General features: G+C 38.8%; 2 protein-coding genes across 4 annotated transcripts in view; both read right to left on the reverse strand.

The window, feature by feature from the left end:
• Positions 1–81: 81 nt before the first annotated feature.
• On the reverse strand, positions 82–10,479 carry eif4e1c (eukaryotic translation initiation factor 4E family member 1c). The gene is made up of 7 exons (XM_042434448.1): positions 10,389–10,479; positions 7,273–7,361; positions 2,825–2,920; positions 1,978–2,041; positions 1,677–1,790; positions 1,434–1,573; positions 82–1,305 (listed from the first exon to the last, which is right to left on the reverse strand). The coding sequence occupies exons 1-7, from the start codon at positions 10,404–10,406 to the stop codon at positions 1,191–1,193; spliced, it is 636 nt and encodes a 211-aa protein (XP_042290382.1). The 5' UTR covers positions 10,407–10,479; the 3' UTR covers positions 82–1,190.
• A 2,777-nt stretch (positions 10,480–13,256) lies between these two features.
• The window catches only part of tet1 (tet methylcytosine dioxygenase 1), a 35,229-nt gene continuing 29,059 nt past the window's right edge, over positions 13,257–19,426 (reverse strand). For all 3 annotated transcript variants that reach the window (XM_042432894.1, XM_042432892.1, XM_042432893.1), the window contains exons 7-12: positions 19,196–19,346; positions 18,800–18,889; positions 18,130–18,267; positions 17,773–17,949; positions 17,518–17,662; positions 13,257–17,402 (exon numbers count right to left, since the gene is read on the reverse strand). In XM_042432894.1, the coding sequence (XP_042288828.1) occupies positions 16,324–17,402; positions 17,518–17,662; positions 17,773–17,949; positions 18,130–18,267; positions 18,800–18,889; positions 19,196–19,346 (1,780 nt within the window). In that variant the 3' untranslated portion in view covers positions 13,257–16,323. The remainder of the gene's footprint in view (positions 17,403–17,517; positions 17,663–17,772; positions 17,950–18,129; positions 18,268–18,799; positions 18,890–19,195; positions 19,347–19,426) is intronic.

Below are 19,426 nucleotides of genomic sequence, written 5' to 3' on the forward strand. Positions count from 1 at the left end.
TTTAAGTCTTATATTTCCCACAGTTCAGTGCTACACTTCATGCTGTGAAAGCATAATTTCTCACAAAACAAGACAACATGGTTGTAGTTTTAATGCAAAGCACTTAACCTTTACTTGAAAGAAGGTAATATACATCCTGGAATAACAGATAATAAAGATACATTATGAGCAAAATCATTTCACAATGAATATCATCTTTCCTTCGCATCAACTGAGAGAGGAGTGCGTTGTTATCTACAGTTTTTTGTTAGGAAGAAAACAGTGAAAAGCACACCTAATTCTGTCAGCATCTTTACTGTATGGTACACTGTAAAAAATGTCATCTATATGCAGTAGTCCACATTATTACCTTAATAACAAAAAGGAAAAAAAAGAAAAACAATTTGAAAAAAAAAAAAACACAAGTTCATGGTTGTCTTTCAACTAAGTAGTTCAACTGCAATGCATACATTATAAATAAATGTAAGGGGAAGAAAGAAAAGTTCAAAAAAGTACTACAAGCAATATTCCATAATTCCAGCATGGCTGAAACAATAAGTGGCCTTAAATCCAAATAATACACTTTGGAGTGTGACCACAGCTTTTACAAAACCTTTAAGATACTGTAGATTCTTCAAGCAGGCGTGTCTGAAAGTTCAACTCATGCGTAACACTTCTGGATAAATCAAGTTTAAAATTGCCCTTAAAATTTGTTCTGTGAACTGTAAGTTGCCTACTGTCTTTTCCTGTGAGGTGAGAAACACTTTTTTTTTTGTAGTTGTTGTTGTAAGGAGTGAGAACTCAGCATGAGAAAAACACAAGGCTGTATCGTTAAGAATTTTTTTTTTTCCAACTCCAAGCCATTAATTACTGAAAAAAAAAGCTTGTTCTCAGCTAAGCTAGGGGAGGTCACTGGTATTAATCACAGAACTCTTCAACTCTAAAAAAGGAAATTATTTGTGTTCTCTTGCTCATATCTGACATCTTCAAGCAAATGCTCTTCTCCTTTCCAGCCTCCTCCCTATTTATAACAGATCACTCCACTGATTTCATGTTGGGGGGAAGCTCCAACTGTACACACTATGAACAAGTCTTGTTTCAATAAAAAGGGAAGGACACTACAGTAGTTGACAACTCAAAAAATTATTAATGTGATGATGCGGGTTTGTAATAATTGTTTAAATCTACAGCAAGTTGAAATGAGAAGTTTTTCAAACGGAGTACATGTTCTTGGTGGTGGATCCGCTCTTGCTGGACGTGTCGTCATGTGACTGGTAGCCGATCATGGCTTTGATGGGGATGTTCAGACGCTCTTTATAAAGTTGCCTGTGGAAAGAAGAGATGGGGATTGAACACTAGGGTGAAGACAGATGTTTAACTTAGTGTCACCATCTAGTGGTGAGCTGCTCTGATCACTTATTTCCCCGTTAACATGGTGACTTTACAAAACGTACCCTATCGTCATGATGGCGTCCCTGTTTTGGCAGTTGCTCGTCCAAATGGCTATTTTGTCGCCTTTAGGTCTGACGTTGACCACAGCTCCGCACACGTCTTCGCTTGCCTCGTCGAACGACTCGCCGACTAAACACAACAGCTGCAAAATACACAAAACGTGACACGATCATGAATCACAACCATCAGCAGAGATGAATGAAATTAATCTATAAGAGTTTCCGCAGCTGTTTCAGTTGTCTTACTGTTTCCATCCAGTAACGGTCAAGGTCATTGTGTCTCTGTTGTTTGGTGAGGGTCATCAGCCATCGACCTCCCAGTTTGTTCCTATCATCTTCCCACATCGGCTTGATCCCATCCTGACACACAATGTGAAAAAAAATAATCAAATACTCCATTAAATGAGAGAAAATTAAGTGACGTAATGGTTTCTTGAAGTTGCAGCACTACTACGAATATGTAGTGACATGTTCAACTAGCTTTACAAACTACAAACATCTCAACAGAAACAACTGGATATTTTAAGTTGTTTTTTTAAAGCCTTACCTTAAATAAGCAATAATCACAGCCGAAGCCAAGTTTGCTTGGTTGCTGTATGTGGTTGTATAATCTGTAAGAAACAAAGAACAATGGTATCAGAACAACAACATTTTATTTCAGTGACAGTTCGAGGTTCACTGCAGCTACATTAATTTAAAACTGATGATATACTTTCCATTAAGCACATTTCACATGTCACGTGTGTAAAAGTGCTTTTTTTTTGTAAAAGTTGCTTTGCTTACATGGGACATGCTAATATTTCAGTTACAGTAGCTATAAAATTGTATATATGTGTTAATATTTTAACTAAAATATTGTGTATCTTTAGTGTTTTCAAACTGTGTTAAATCAGCAACATAATTCTTTATCATATCTAGTTGAGAATAAAATATCACAGACACACAATGAGCAAGATGCAGACAACCAAGGAAAAATGATGATGCTCTCGTGTCATTGTAATGTAGCTCTACACCACTATTGTAAAGCTCTGTGTCTTCATCAGTGTTAGAAATAACTAAATGACAGGGTAATTTATCTAAACAAGTGTAATATGGATGTTTCATTCTGCAGGATATCCCTACTTGTCTCCACATTAATCACTGAGTGAAAGAAACAAGGCTAAGTCAAAACCTAGTATATGGCTGGACCATGTAGAGCTAGAGGGCTTTTAATTTGAAATGACAGATACGGGAAGTGATGACACTCGGTCAAGGAGACTCATCACTCAGTCAGTCAGAGACTTTGGTGTTTATAGGGCTGGCCCCGCTGTTGTGGTCCAGCCAAAAACAACTGCATTTAAACCTCAATTTTACACAATCATGATTACGTTACCGGATTAGTAGAGAAAACTTACGCCCAAAAGTCTTCCACTGTGTCAAACTTGGAGATGAGACGCAAGTTCTCTGTCCAGCTTTTGCTCTTGTCGTTTTTGAAATACCACAGGGCCCATCTGAGAGGGGAAAACACAAGAATCCAAACATTCAGTATTCAGAGGACTGTGGGAAAAATAACTTTATCACAATCACAAAGTATTTCTTGACCAAAATCAGCTAAACAGACTTAAAAGTGTCTTGATTTTACAGAAATGTTGTGCTGTTTTTCCTGGATAGAAAAACTAAATCAGGAATGTTTATTTTCAATCTAAAGCAGAATGAGCAAATATAGAAGAAGGTATTACATGAAAACGACAAAATAACTTCAACCAGAGGCCTAATAACACAGATATACACCCTATTTCACAACAGAAAACAACAGCTAGTTACAAAAGCCTGTATATCAATGCAAGAGAACAGAGAAAGCCGGCCATCATCAGCACTACAAATGCAGCCTTTGTTTATGATGGGTGATGTTATTCTTTCATCTATTCCCAGGAGAGGTGGGGCTAGCAGGGGAGGGATGAGGGCAATGAGAGGACATCAGCTGAACCCAGTGCCCCCCCCCCCCCCCCCCCCCCCCCCCCCCCCACGCTCCCCTCCTCCCCCGATCACAACTGTAAGCAACCATCAACCCCACCCATGTGCCATAAACACTGGTGTTAAACAAAGCTGAGTCAGAGGATGAATCTGTACCAGTGTCATGCAGCTACTCCACTGACACACATTATTACACCACGCTGGTGGTGAGATAAGTCAGCACACACACACGTACAGGCGTGACTTCTCTGGTGAACCTAGCCATGTGACGCTGTTTGTTTACAGGCCTTGTCATGGCGTGTAAACAAACAAGTCGGTGATGGATTCATCAAGGCCCTGCTCCTCATGTCAATAACTATGACGCTGGTCAACTCAAATTCAACAACTGTTTAGTGTCAGGACCAAATGTCTGTTCAGCTTATAATAAACATTTTGCTGCCGCTGCCAATTTATTTGAGGATAGACCTATAGGGACCCCATTCACAATTAATGCCTGTGTGAATACAGCTGCCCATAGTCCCAGTTCTCCATTCAGCCTTTCCCTGTTGATCTTGTTCTGGAAGCACTACAGGCCATCGATATCAGGAAGTCAGCCGGTGAGGATCATTTGGATCCTGTTTTCTTAAGATTATCTGCACCTCTTATTAAGGAACACATCACATATATATTCAATGTTTCTATTTCATCAGGCACAATTCCCAGTGTTTGGAAATTGGCCCGCCTGGTCCCTATGCACGAAGGTGGAGATAGCAACAATCTCAATAACAATTACCTGATTTCAAAATTGTCCTGTCTCTCATTGTGCTGCTATATTCATGGATTTAGCAAAACCATTTGATGCAGTTGACCAGCCTCTACTTATAGAAAGATTGCTCATTACTGGCTTTGATAGGGATGCTTGCAGCTGGTTTCAGAATAACGTATGTGACAGACGTCAGTGTGTGAGGATGGGGGGAGCCCAGTCTGGATCCCTGCCGGTTAAAACGGGTGTGCCACAGGGATCTATTCTCGGTCCTGTCCTGTTCACCATTTATATCATTGAAATAAATGATGAGTAAATTCATCTTTACACAGGCGACACTATTTTGTACAGTACTGCTGATTCTGTTCAATTAGCCGACAAGAAAATGCAACTCTCCATTCATGCACTGCAACATTATCTTACTAATCTTAAACTGATACTTAACGCAAATAAAATTTAATTCATTTTCTCAAGATCCAGAAACATAGACTACGTCATATAATCTTCATATCTCTACTGTCAATGGTTCAAATATTGAAAGGGTTACAGAATACAAGTAGGCTATCTTGGCATCTGGCTAAACGACAAATTAGAGTCACCCTCAATGATTTCTCAGAGAATCTTAAATAAAGGTTGAAAGAAATAAAGAAATCGTCCTCCAAATCCTAATCCAGGTAACACCTCTCCTCAGGCGTGGGTGGAAGATTGGATTGCCAAACAAAGGTGTAGCTATCTGGGTTAATTACAGGCCCCTGTTTTGAAACAAAGTCAACACAAGTGGAGAGACTAAACCAGGATTATCAGTGGCTGTGTTGCTAGTGGTTCCATTTTTAATGCAGGCTAAGCAACATCTAACAAATGAAGAATGCAAGGAGGAGCATGTCTTATCTAAAAACAAAGGACTAGGGCTTTCATTGTCTATTTATCTGTTGATTATTTTCTCAATCAATCGTTTGGTCTGTAAAATGTCAGAAAATGGTGAGAAATGTCGATAACTGTTTCCCAAAGCCCAAGATGACATCCTCAAATGTCTTCTTTTGTTCCAATCAACAGTCCACAACCCAAATATATTCAATTTACAGTCATAGAAGTTATATCTATACATAGAATACATCTTTAAATATGTAGGGCTGCAACCAACAATTATTTTAACTATCAATTAATCAGCCAGTTATTTTCTCGATTAATTGATGTGCCAATAAAATGTCATAAAATAGTGAAAATGCTTCAAATGTCTTATTTTGTCCAAACAGTCCAAAACCTTGTATTCAGTATGTATGACAAAGAAAAGCATTAAATCACATTTGAGAAGCTAAATCCAGCAAAATTTGGCATATTTGCTTAAAAAATTACTAAAATGATTATTCAGTTATCAAAATAGCTGATTAATTTTCTGTCAATTGACTAATCGATAAATCAACTAATCATTGCAGCTCTTAATATGTATATTTGCATTGAATATATTTTAGTTTTTTTTAACAAAACTATATTTGGGTACAAATCAACATTCTTCTTAATACCATAAGAAGGCTAATGCTAAATTCTGAATGGTGGCAGTCTCTTCTAAAAGTCTCATTTTAACAACATCTTTAATCATTATTATCTCTAAAGAACAGAGTAGCCATGTCTGGGACAAGTTCTATTGGTTCATCGCATTTCAGTCCTTTTACTACACTCATGTAGACTGTATGCTGAACATTTTTCACAGCATAGTGCAGGTTTTCAGAAATTACATGTATTGCTCACATCTTCCAGAAGCTGTTCGTTTTTATTTCAGAACCAAATGAAAATCACATTGCAAGACTTGAAACTTGCTTGAGAGTGTGATCATCTTGTCTACTTATGTTACTGCGAGGTAACAGAGCTGAGCAGCCTGTTCGAATCCATCTGTGGATTTACTTTCATAGAACAGAGTGATAACCAAACTCTTGACAAAAATAAAAACAGTTTCAAGTTTCATTTTCACGTATTATTTAAATGTCTAGTATATTCTGTCACTTCTCATGTCCAGACAACTGACTAAACCTGAGCTCTTACAAGTTAGGCTAAATCTTATTCTTGCTTTGAGGTAAAGGAGAAAAAGATTTTATATTAATTAAGGAACAGGCCTGTTACTCCTAACTAATGCAGAGAAAGTTTTAGACGGTGACACAAGATAAATTACAACATATTTTTGTAAATAATATTTCCCGACATGGCAGTCTTGCAAAATTCCAATTAATTTAACAAGCCAAGACTTCCTTATCGAGTCGATGAAGTAAAACAGATGTCCACCATGAAGGGTGTTACGTGGAGGCATCATAAAACTACCCGACTGCAGTACTGCATATTCAAATCAAATCTGAGCGCTTTAAAACCAGAGTGCCAGGATTACATGGGCTGGGCCAGAGCAGCAGACAGGGACAACCTTGACCCCCGAGGCTGAGCTGAACAAGCAGAAAGGCCTAGAAGTGACTTACTAAGTGAACTATTCAGCATTTTCCAAACCAACTGTACAATGCTCCTGAATAGGTCGTCACCACCGCAGAACTATGATAACATTTCTGAGAGGACAATACTGAACAACAATTGCAACACTAACATGCACCGTAGGGAGCAGAATTTTTCATTCTGTGCATTAGATATAAACCTAAAAACAACCTTTTTAAGAGCAGTAGAGCAAATATATTCAAGGTGCTGCATTATAATCTTTGTTGCAAAATGCCACAAAATGATCTTTAATAATGTAAATACTTTCAGAATATGAGAATACACTAACTATAAACTTATAGAGGTTTTGATCATCAGAAAATGCTGTTTACATGCATTCCAATTGGTGTTGTGTTAATTTCCATTAATATCATTCACTTACTATATAGTGCACTATATTTACTGTCGGCCATTTAGTGCCCTCAAAAATTCCACAATGGGACGAAAAAGAGTAGTGTCCAGTCCACGGCACGTACACTACGACTGTACAGCTGTCAGTGGTGACGCAAAATGATGATGAGGATTAATGACTGCTCACTATTGAATAATTATTGAGTGTCTTTATATAGAGAGTAGTGAATGATTGAACGAGGGAGTGATTTCAGACGCAGCCTATGTAGACATAGTCACCTTTCATTTCCAATACCACATCAAAAACAGCAGATGTCTTATTCTCACCTGTTTTGCAAGGGGTGTTTGACATACTGTTCAGGATTCGCAACAACTTGTTGGCTGTCGGTTTGTTGGTCTTCAGTTTCAGGTGCTTTCTAAAGGAGAGACACAAAAATACATCATATATAAGTATATTTATGTTTATATCATATTTTTGAATTAAAAAAAGACATTTAATTAAAAAGCCATCGAAATTGTAGACTTAGTAATAGTAAATGCTCTGTATTAAGGCTGCAACTAACAATTATTTTCATTATCGATTAGTCTGTCAATTATTTTCTCGATGAATCAATTAGTTGTTTGGTCTGTAAAATGTCAGAAAATTGTGAAAAAGTCGACCAGTTTCCCAAAGCCCAAAATGACGTCCTAAAATGTCTTGTTTTGTCCAGAAAACTGTCCACGACTCAAAGATATTACATTTACTGTCATAGAAACCAGAAAATATTCATATTTGAGAAGCTAGAACCAGAGAATTTGACATTTTTTCCATAAAGAATGACTCCAAATGATTATCAATTATCAAACTAGGTGGCGGTTCATTTAATTGTTGGCGACTTAGCAATTAATCAACTAATCATTGCAGCCCTACTGCCATGAGAACTCCAAACTCACGATATGAAGCGAGATGTTAAGGTTACAGTCATGTCACGACACACTAGTGATGTTACGCTCCAAACAGACTACTCGACACTGTATTGACTTTCAAAGCAAAAGTATTGTGGCAAGATGTTTTGATGCCTCGTTTCACCACGCCAAATCTCACATGACCACCCCAAACAAGGCTTCGTTACGTCACCCTTGTATCAGAGAGGTGTGGTGCTGGTTTTGGCTATGGGACAAGTGTCTCAGTCTTCCAAAGTATTTAAAAACAGAACTGTAGACACTGTTTAAAAGTGCTCCATTTTAATAATCTAGACTGTAATGAACAAAATAACAATAAAGAAAGCAGTAAAACTACTCATAATCTGACTAACTGTTTCATCTGTCTCACTTTTAGCCATTTCAGCCATTCAGATGCAATACTGATCGCTGCCCAGCAGATGTGGCCATTTCAGCTGCATCAAATGCTTCGCAACAGTGAACCATTTTCAATGCAATTGCTTCTTATTGATTCAGTGCTTCAGAAAGCTTTGTTTCCTCCATCACTATGACAAACCTTAAATTAGGTCTACTTATCTACTTATAGGTAAATATCACTTTCATTCATGTAAAGGGAAGAAATCGAAACCGTCACTAACGTGGTTTAGAAATGAATTATTGCTCTTCTTTACTAATATTAGCTGATACACACAAGCCAATACAAAAAAAATCTGCCAAAATACGTCACATTTTCTGGTGTTTTGTAACCTGACGCACCAGATGGTTTGTTACACAGATCCATCTAGAAGTCGTCCTTGGGCACTGTTTGGAAAAGGGCAGGCACTTTCAAAACATACTTGGCAGGCGATTGGATGAACCATCTGTCTATCACCGTCTTATCTTGCCAGGCAGCTGGATTCATTTGAAAACCCTCATAGGACGCTGATTGGTCGGAACCACCGGTGGTTCGGACACAAGCGCATAACTTGAAGTCTGATAGAATGGATTCTTACATGATCTTCTGAATCCAGCTGCCTCGCAAGCTAAGGTGTTTTGACCAAGACTGAATGTTTTTACTTATTCATGTAATTACCTCTGCCACCACATGGATTATCTATGTGAATTTGTTGACAGGGTCTCAATATATAAATGATTTATGGTACAATGGGTACGTTTAGTTATAAATTGAAATCTAATGTGCAGAGTTTGACATCTGCTGAAAGTGAAAAGTTTCTCTGTGCTCATTAAAAATCCAATTTTAAGAGGTGGACCTCAACTTACACACGCGTGATGTGGAAACCTGAAGCCTGCAGCGCACATACACTGAGAATGGACTTTACAGTGAATTAGGAGCCATCATGTGTCCAGCTATTAATCTTTTGAAATTACAGATATTAGCATATTCATAGAATCTGGAAATTTTTAATAAGGGAGAAGGAGGAGTTGTCATTTAAAGGTTTTTTTTCCTGCAAAAATCATGTCAGACACACGTTACTGTTCCAAGCTGAGTATTTGTATATGTCTTAATATATGTGTGGAGAAGATATTTAATTGTATTTTTATCATGTACATGTACTTTACTGTATATTTATGTATCTATTTTTGTTTATTGACAATGTGGCCTTGCTGTTTTGAATCTGCTTCTTTTTTTGAGGAATACATAATCCATAATGCATAAACAATATTTCTACAAAAAATTACTACGTGTATTGTATTGTTCTAAATAAAGTTAAAAAACAATAAAACAAAAAATTAGGTCTTCTCTAAATCTTAAAGTCTTCATTTCAGTAAAGACAATTTTTTAAATCTTAAATTACTGACTCAGGTTAATACAGTTAGGCATTAGCACATTACAGTTACTTATTTTTCTAAGGGGAACCAAACTATCACACACACACATGATTAAATATCGTATGGAAGAAACATTTACGTAGATATACCGTCACATTATCGATGCAAGTATTAATTTTAAAGTGGGCTGCTGACTCTAACATTTGACAGCAGCGTCTGGCTCTAGATTGGCACTATTTTAATCGCTGGCTACACGCAACAGCTCGTAGAAAACAGCGAGCTTCATGTCGGTGAGGATAAATAAACGTTTGTATAATTTAACGGTCGCCAGCTTTAGTTTTAGCTGACGTGTTAGCCTAGCTGCGAGCGACATACACACGTGTCCAGATTGTCACCAATTTAATATATAATATCGTAGTGTGACCGTTTTAAAAATGTGCTGATGGTTGATGAAAAACGACGTATGATACTGACTTTAATACCGAAGCGGATTAAAACAAATCATTGATTGGAGTTTGAATGAACAGTCAGTCAGTCCCTCCCTACCGACAAAGTCAGTCCATCACATTGCTGCTGTGCATGCTAAAGCTAACACGCGATCTGTGAGCCGAAACACAACGACTCCCCCCAAAATAAACGGTGCCGTTTCGATCAAGTAATATTAGATAACACCGTCGCCAAATATAGTGGAGATGTAGCTTGTCTTTCCATGAGCATTAGTCGAGTTTTTCCAGCTATCTCGTTTCTCTTACCGGCTCCGATGTCGCCATCTTGACAGTAGAAGTGTTCTGCCCGTTCAGCGCTTCTGCGTCACTGCAACCGCTCACACACCTACGGAAGCCCACTCGGTACATTCAGAGGTAGGCGACAAAAAAGAAACCTGAGATGACACAGTCAAACTTAAAGGACAGGTTCACAATTTCAAGACTGTCTTAAATCAATAATCAGGTGCCAAAATTAACATTGATACAGTTTTTTTGTTTGTTTGTTTTGGGGTTTTTTTTGTTGTTTTTTTGCTGTAATCATCCCTCCTCTTCATACTGAAGATCCCTTCATGATGCACTTACAATGAAAGTGATGGGGGCGAAAATCCACAAGCCTCCTTCTGTGCAAAAATGTATTTAGAAATTTATCTGAAGCCAATATGAAGCTTCAGCCATCCATATTAGTCAAATCAAGTAGATATCTTTCAATGTTTCAGTTTTTTAGTGCCAAAATCCCTCTTTGTTACTATACTTCCACCGCAGCTAAACAGGAAAACACAAAGAGGGAATTTGATGCTAAAAAGACTGTAAATGCGGCAAATATCCTCTTGATATGTTTAAGTTGGACTGCTGTAGCCTCGTATAAGCTTCAGATAAATTTTAAAATGCATTTTTGCGCAAAATGACTGATAATTTTGTCCCCCATTACTTACATTGAATTTGTGCATTTGAAGGGGATCTTTTAATAGCCAGTATGAACAGGAGAAATGATTACAGTGAGGAAAACCTCTTTCAGTGTTCATATGAGCACCTGACTGTTGTTTTAAGACAGACTTTAAACATTGTGAGCCTATCCTTCAATACTTTGATGTTCAAAATGCTACAGAGCGCTGTGCCTTTCCCAGGGGAATCCTGCAGATTAAATCACAAGCACCAGAAGCAATATGCGTGCAGATAGATAAAACACTAGTCTAATGATTGTGTTTTTGTAAGTAGACCAAAAAAGGATCAAATGACCAAAATCATAGGGGCCTCTGTACTGGAAATTACATGGCTCGACCACAACATAAAGTGATGACTGCTTTTTAAGTCAAAACAAAGTTGTGATACACAAATCTGTTTTCAGTTTTTGGACTTTTTTTGGAATAGTGGAAAAATCAGTTTGGTGGAGCTGTTAAAAACTCATAGACGTCTGAAATGTGACCCCAACTACACACTGCTTTTTGTAAGACGTCAATAGCCAAAAAGGTTGGAAACCACTAGTTTAATCTTTAACAATATGTTGTATTTCAAAAGCTTGTTATATTATCCATTGTGTCAAATCTGAATCTGAAAAATATGTAGTAAGTAAAGCTGTCAAATAAATGTAGTGAAGTAGAAAGTATAATATTTCCCTTTGACATGTAGTAGAGTGGAAGTAAAAAGTAGTATAGAATGGAAATATTCAAGTACCTCAAAATTGTACTTAAGCACAGTATTTGAGTGCTTAATTACTTTCTACCACTGGAAATGCATAATCAACAACATACGTGATACACATGCACACAAGAGAAAATTATATGTAAATATACAGTACGTATGCAGAAACACTAGGATGCTCAGTGAGATAATTCGTGTCTATAACATACAAATCACACAAAGATGTAAACTACATATAGTAATTTTGATGCATTAAATAAAAATATATGTATCTATCAGATTTCTCAACACTCATTCGAACTGTGTTATCTTTGATTAAAGGGGTCCTCTACAGTACTGTCGACATATTGAATGCACATAGCAGAGATGTTTGCAGGGAAAGCGGCTGCTCAGGATTATCAGGTTAATCTGGCCGTGCAAACTAAGCATATTGAGCTAAAATATATCTCATGGTGCTGTGTTGTTAACTCCTGAGGTCGGCAGTGATTCAGACAAAATACATAGATGACCTTGAACCTGACTGTCTGACTGTGCAGGATGAATTTATGAACGTTTAAAGAATGGCAGATACAGTAAGCGCGCATATACATTCAAATCTAATCTGATGTCTCATGTTCTCATGTTGTCATGTTTCTCCTACTTCATTTCTGTTGGTTGTTCAGTCCCACTAAACAGAGACAAATCCCTGCAGTGCTGCTGCCAGGTGCTATTTCGACAGCTGTGCCCTCGGGATGTTTGGCTCTGAGGTCTTATACTCTAGGGTACCATTGGTGCAAATACTCAACTGTCACATTGCGTCCTTGTCTATTCTGATGACACAGTTGAACTAATAGGGTGAGGTAAGGTGTCATTTCCAAATTATTTTAGTATCAGGCATTTGAGCATAACAAGTATGTTCATTTTAAAATGCCAGACTTATGCAAGGCAAACTTCACTGCACACCAATAAATGAATTATTGATTCTACATATCCAATCAAGTTTTGGCGGCTATCTGGATTTTATTTACACATGACCAAGCTCCAAAAGCACTTGTGACTTTTTTTGAAATTAGAAGTTCGTCATTTCACTGAGTCAGTTTGTTTTTCATGTCATTTGAGAGAGAAAAAAAAAATCATATTATTAGCTCTGGAGACAAACTGTACAAAAACATGCAGTGAGTCATCGCTAAACTTTAAGAGGACAAAGTCTAAGTTACTAAACTGAAATTCCACAGCAGTGAGTCAGCTGCTAGTGTGGGAAATTCAGAGAGCCATTTACTGAAATTAACCCATAAAATGTTTTCTCTTTGGCTAAAAATGGATCTGCCTGCTTCATGTTGTTATAAAGAGAGTAAAAGCCCACTAATAGTCTTATAACAGCTATATAACCGAAATAAACGCTTCTGTCAAAGGTGCCATTTTTAAGTTGTATACACATTCAGGCATCACTTCATTACACACACACACACATACACACACAACAAAACAGAACAGAAAATATCATGATCAGGTCCAAAATATAAATATGACTTTATTTCACAATCCCGAAAGAGATCAGCCATCCGTAAAAGGAATGCTAAATTTAGTCTCTTCTCAAGTCTAAACTGGATATACTTTCAGCAACGTACAGTAATTCAGTTTCAAAATAAGCAAGATCATCCATTATCTAAACACCATTAACAGTACAGTAAAACAATATGGTTCACATACATATTTACACATTTTCTACTAATAAAAGTTTTTTTTTCAGATTTTTGAATGCTGGTGCTAGTTGTTAGTTCCTCATTGATAAAAAAAGACTTTCAATGTACTTGCGTAATGTGGACCGAGAACGTCTCCACAATGAATCAAAAGACACATTTACAACTGTAGCTTTGTTTTGCGATATTCAAAATGTTATTTCTAAATCAACTGATTTAAAACGGTTTACATTCATTTCATTTTCTGTGTATGTTGTGATTTTCCCAACTAACCATTTGAGAATTGTCGGAGAGTTTGGTTATCTGTGGAAGACTTTTCGACTCTAAATGAACAATAATTTGCATTTTACTGGTACTTGAGAAACATCATGATCAAAGGTGAGATACTGCAGCAATCCAGTCTGTTGTCAGTCAGTAATCATCCAAAGAAATGATAAAACTACCTTTGTGTTGAAGTATATACAAGATCAGTGTGTGCTGAGTTTCCAAAGAGCACCATACCATCACCGTTCAGTATAAAACCAGTTTGAGTCAATGAATCGACCTTGACATCTTGTCCTATTAGCACCAAAAGGAAGTTAAAGTGTAAAAATAACCAATACGTTTTCTCAAAGAAAATGTTATACCACCAGTGTTAGTGTGAATATCAGTGAAAGGTCTTTGTGCTGAAATTTCACTGGTGAGTTCTTAAAATGAAGAGCTTCTCTTTCGTGGGTAATAAAAAATAAAATCCTGATTCACCAGGAGTTGACAACAACCCCCCTTATTCAGACCCTGTAAGAAAAGCTATCTGTAAACAAAGGCTTCACAAGGGTCGAGCACCCGAAATCGTCTTAGGCAAAAGTTTGAGTGGGATCCGATGACTGTTTATGAGTGGTTTTCCAACAAAAGCAGAGAGGAGGCAAGAGAAGAAATAGCTGGATGATTCAGCATTAACTAACACAGTTTTGTACTCAAGAGTATGGACATAAAAAACTGGCAATATTCAGTTGACACATCTGACATGTGATTTCTGTAAAGAAAATAACAGAGATCTCATTAGCACCATGAACATGTACAGTAAGTCAGATTTTTCGTAATCCTATGATCAAGTGTTTGTGCCCTCTGAATTTTTTTGATTCATTTTTTTCAGAAGGTGAACATCAAGTAAGTGCCAACAATGATGAACACTTTATTGTTGCAGCATTTTATGATTCCTCATTATGCTTATTATGCTATGCTTGAGTTTTTAATGAGAGTGAACTTCCTTAGATATGTGTGCCATTTTCAATCCAAAAAAAAAAAAAAAAAAAAAAGCAGAAATACTGTGAAATAAAACAGGGTTCATGCTAAACTGTCATAAGCCCCTTTCACACATGCAGTCTATCCCTGAAATGTTCAGGAACATTTCCTGTATGGGGTCATGTGTTTAAATGGGAGCAGGGATCGAATTTCAGGGAAATCTGTATCTTTCCCACCTTCAGGGAAAATGCCAGTACGGCTGTGTTGTGAATGAAAGCAGTAACATCGCAGGGACAAGCATGTAAAGGGTTACGTCCGTCTGACGAAAGATGCTTTCACGTGAAGCGAGCACCAATCACAAGACTCTGCTAATGATGCATTTGAATCCGCGACTAGTTGCCTTGCCAATGTTTTCGCGGGTGATTTGATGACTAACAAGCAATACGATAAGCAATAGAATAAGTTCTTTTGTTTGAAAACAAGCTCTTTTTTTCTCCAAAAATGGCTGGAAACTGGACATGCCTTCCGCTGCATACACGTACATCCGGCCTTGCCACCTTATCACCTTCTTCTTCTGTTGATTTTTATGGCGGTTGGCATCTATAAGTGTTGCATTAACCGCCATCTGTTGGACTATCCCTTGCCCTATCTATTCCGGCATTACCATAGCATGTGTGAAAAGGCGCAAGACGGAAATGTTCCTGAATGCAGCTGCGTGTGTGAATAGCGAAAATCACTAGCGGTGCCTGAAAGGTTATCCCAATAATTTACCGGGAACTATGTGTGAAAGAGGCTTTATATATCTCTATCTGTACATACATATTTAGGCCTATGGATTGGGACCTTTTCAAGTTAAGTTTAGGAAAATAAAAAAGTGCTTCTTAATATGCCATACATAATCTGTGAATAAAAGACAAACCATCCAGACGTGGAGAAAAATAAACAAAACAACAAACCAAAGAAGTACATTTCATTCATCGACTGCCAGCAGAAGTCAGAGGCAGCAGAAGGAAAAGCACGATGCTACATGTGACAATCTGTAGTAAATATATGCATGATATTAGTCTTGTTTTCTACATTATGTAATGTATGCGTTTGCTTAACAAAAGGTTACAGTGAGAATGGCACCAATGTAAAAGCCAATAAGATTCATCTCATGAAAAGAGAACTACTGGCTGAAATAAAGAGCATAGTCCTACTGTACAACATAAATTCTGAGCGTCAACACATAATGCAGGTTATCATAGAAATCTTGCAGTAAACAGGCTTACACCAGGAATTAAATAGAAATCGTTATGATCAGAATAAATAATCACATCTTTTTTGTTCTTAATCATGTATATAAAACCAGTTTAACAACATCTTTAAAATGCTTCAAAGCACCATCTCTTTACAATAAAAACCAACACCGAAAACTCACAGTTAAAAAGCCAACAAACTTTGGTCTTCCTCATCACTTCGAAGGCAGAGACGAAGGAGGACAAAGTGAACAAAGAGATATTAGAAAAGCACAATGAAAACGACATAAAAATGAGAGTAGCAGTTTGAAGTTGACTGAGGTAAGGCAGAAGCACAGGGTGTAGGAGTTTTCTGTGTGTGTGTGTGTGTATGTGTGTGTGTGTGTGTGTGTGTGTGTGTGTGTGTGTGTGTGTAAAACATGTTGATTAAGTCCAGCGATTGTAGGGGCCCGTCACTTGGGTAAGAGCGTAAGGGGACACGGTGATGACACCATCCCTCGGAAGAGTCCATGCTTGACGTGTGGGAACATTCATCCTCCTCCTCATCTCTTCTGCCTCCTCCCCTGTTTCCCCCTCTAGCTCCACACCTCCGTTGCCATTCTTCCCCACCCCTTTGCTCAGACTATCCTCCATCCTTAATCTCTCCGCCTCCTCCTCCCTGTCCCGTTCCCGCTTGGCCATTTTAGCATCCCACATAGCCATCCCGTGGCCTGGCTCATTCAGGGACTTGTGCTGGTAGAAGACCAGGGAGATGCGCGTGGGGTGGCTCCGGTTCGGCCTGAGGATAGGGGTGGTGGCGTGGAGCTCCCGCCGTGCACATTCTATCAGGATGGAGCCGTGTGAGGGTGCCACGGCTACTCCGCCTATATCATGGTCCAGGAAGTTGTGCTCGCTGTCTGACCACACCTCTTCCTGCTTAACTTCCTCTGGTTCAACGGGGGTCGTTTGTGGGGGAAGGGGGAGAGATGAGAGCGGAGCGAGGCCGTGGCCCCTGACCTCTGCGCCGACATCTCCTGCAGCCCTGTGGAGTCCATTGAGCCTGCTGAAGAGGCCCTCAGAGGTAGGTCTGGGGGAGAAGGAGGAGGGAGGAGGAGCACTCCCACTGGGGGAGGGTCTCCGCAGAGGAGAGCAGTGCACCTCGTTGGGCTCAGTTTTAAAAGTGTGGGGGTAGTCACTAAGGGCATTATGTGGAGGTATACGTTCAAATGGGTGCCCAAACTGATTTTTGGGAACACTCTGGTCACCAGATGCTGGAGAATCACCATTCATGGCATCACTCATTGTCTTATAAGTGAGAGATAAACCATTCTGTCCAAACTGGAGGCCAGGCAGGCCGTGGTGGTTGGGGGAGATGATCTCCCTCTGTGGGGTGACCCCTGCACCCGGAGTAGGATAGCTGCTGGTGCTCTGGCTGTAAGTGCTGGGTTGGTTCCTCTCCGGTAGGTACCTTCCAACGCTGGCAGGTCTGGGTGGTAGTTTGTAAGAGCTGTAATAGGCCTGTGGCTCTGTTTCGAATGTAGAAAATACATGTATATGATAAGCAAAAAAAAGTATGCTTTCCGACCTCAATTAATTACTTAATAAAACAGACAAACATGATCAGAGAATTGGATTTACAACCTTTGTTGGGGGTTTCACTTTTCATTTTCGCAGGAGTGAGAGGGGTCAGTCCAAGCTTCTTCTCAAGCCGCTCTGCTTGAGCTTTCAGACGAGCTTCTTGCCTTATCTTACGGGCTGATTTCACTGGCTCAGCCAGTAGACGCACCTGATAAGTACAAAAAATCAATTATTTAAAGAGACATAATCGGTGCTTTTTTTTTTTTGCGTTGACGTTTGAGTTAGAAAGTTGCAAAAGTTGCTTTCCTGTTCACTCACCTCTCGGGGAAAAGAAGATAGAACTTGTAGAGCACCACTTTGCATCTTGGCCCACTGTCCTTCAACCTGACCAAACTCATCCCTGTCAGAGATCTTGTATAGTGGCAGAACGTGGAGCTGCTCATCTTCTGGTATGTTGCGGACTGCACGGTTATCTTCCTTGGTTAAAGTGCAAACCTGAAAAAGGACACAAACAAAAGGCAAACTGTTTAACCAAACAGTGGGGCCATATCCAATCAATACCTCAAGAGACTGAACCAAAACTAGAACCAATGACATTTGAAAGAGGTTGGGTTGAGCGTTAAGTCACACGATATAGAATTAGATAGCATAGTGTCACACTCGTAGCTTGCTTACTACAGTGCTGCCATTATTCATGTTTTGAGTGTCCTTGTGAGCGTGAGCACAGAAATCCACACAGGCTGTGACTCCTGAAAAAGGACGTCCCTCCCTCCGGCCCAGCCGGCAGTCTCCACCTGCCTCCTCATTTTCCACCTAGCAGAGGTGAAAAGACATGGGAGGAGTTTGGTTAGTGGTGGTGACTAATAATAGATTCAGCATTGACAAGAAGAACAGGCAACAAAAACAGAAAAATTATCATTATAAATTATTTATATTTAAACACATACATGCGAACAGATGCAATAAACTTAACAAAAGATGAAAAATTAAGACAGATGCTCAATGAAAAAAAAAGCATATGCAAATCAATACAAAATATATTTAAAAATCTAAATACAATTAATAATAAATGCTGATAAATACTGTGAGATACAGTAAAAGTAAAAGCTTGTTATAGTTCAAGTTTTCTGTGTGTACATTCTCAAATCTTCAGTGATGGAGAGACAACTAATGTTAGAGTCAGTGAGATCATAAACTGTGAAGAAGTCATCAATGTAATCTGAAGTGAGGGTGTGCAGCAATTTGAAGACATAGAGAAGCATCTTCAAATCAATTCTATGAATACTAGACTGAGAGAGCTCAGGACTATGAGTGGTAAATATGGCAGCTGTTTAATTTCTCATACCTGGTTTTGGAAGGCTTCAGGAGCCAGTCTCTTGTAGAGTGGTGCGAGGTCAGTGGCAAGACTCTGAAGATTGTTCTCTATTTTCTCCTCCTAGAGGTGAGAGACAGAGGGAAGATTATGGATGAATTTACAAAAGAATCGTCCTTTTCTAGGCCTGCCTACAGGTGTGATTGTCATATCCAACATTTGCCACTAGGTGGCAAATGTAGAGAGTAAAAGTAAAATGTAGAAAAACAACAGAACTTATGCCATACAAAGTACAGAGAAACCACACATGGTGACATAATCTAGCACTTGGATTATTGACCAAATATCCTCTCACAAATGTAAACAAAATAAGACAAAGAGAAATCGATGATTTCCTCTAGGATTTCTGGAAGTTGACCACTCCCTCACCTCCTCCCGGTAGTCTCCAATCAGGCGGAACTTGCGGGGCACTTTGCTGCGGGCAAACTTACAGCCATTGAAGTACATACTCCAGGAGCAGCCAAAGGAAAATGAAGCTCCACAGGTGTCCGGGTCCAAACCCTGGCACGCACACGTACGACTGTAGGCACGGAGTGGAGGAAGGAACATAAAGAAATGGACAAAACTGGAAGAATTAGCATCAATACAAGGCAAAGGAAG

Source organism: Thunnus maccoyii, chromosome 14 (assembly GCF_910596095.1).
Source record: "Thunnus maccoyii chromosome 14, fThuMac1.1, whole genome shotgun sequence".
Taxonomy (NCBI): Eukaryota; Metazoa; Chordata; class Actinopteri; order Scombriformes; family Scombridae; genus Thunnus; species Thunnus maccoyii.

Coding starts and splice junctions, on each gene's coding strand:
- eif4e1c (XM_042434448.1), bottom strand. Junction 2,042..2,824: donor ACAGTGGAAGACTTTTGGGC/GTAAGTTTTCTC, acceptor TGTTTCTTACAG/ATTATACAACCACATACAGC. Junction 1,306..1,433: donor GACGCCATCATGACGATAGG/GTACGTTTTGTA, acceptor TTCTTTCCACAG/GCAACTTTATAAAGAGCGTC.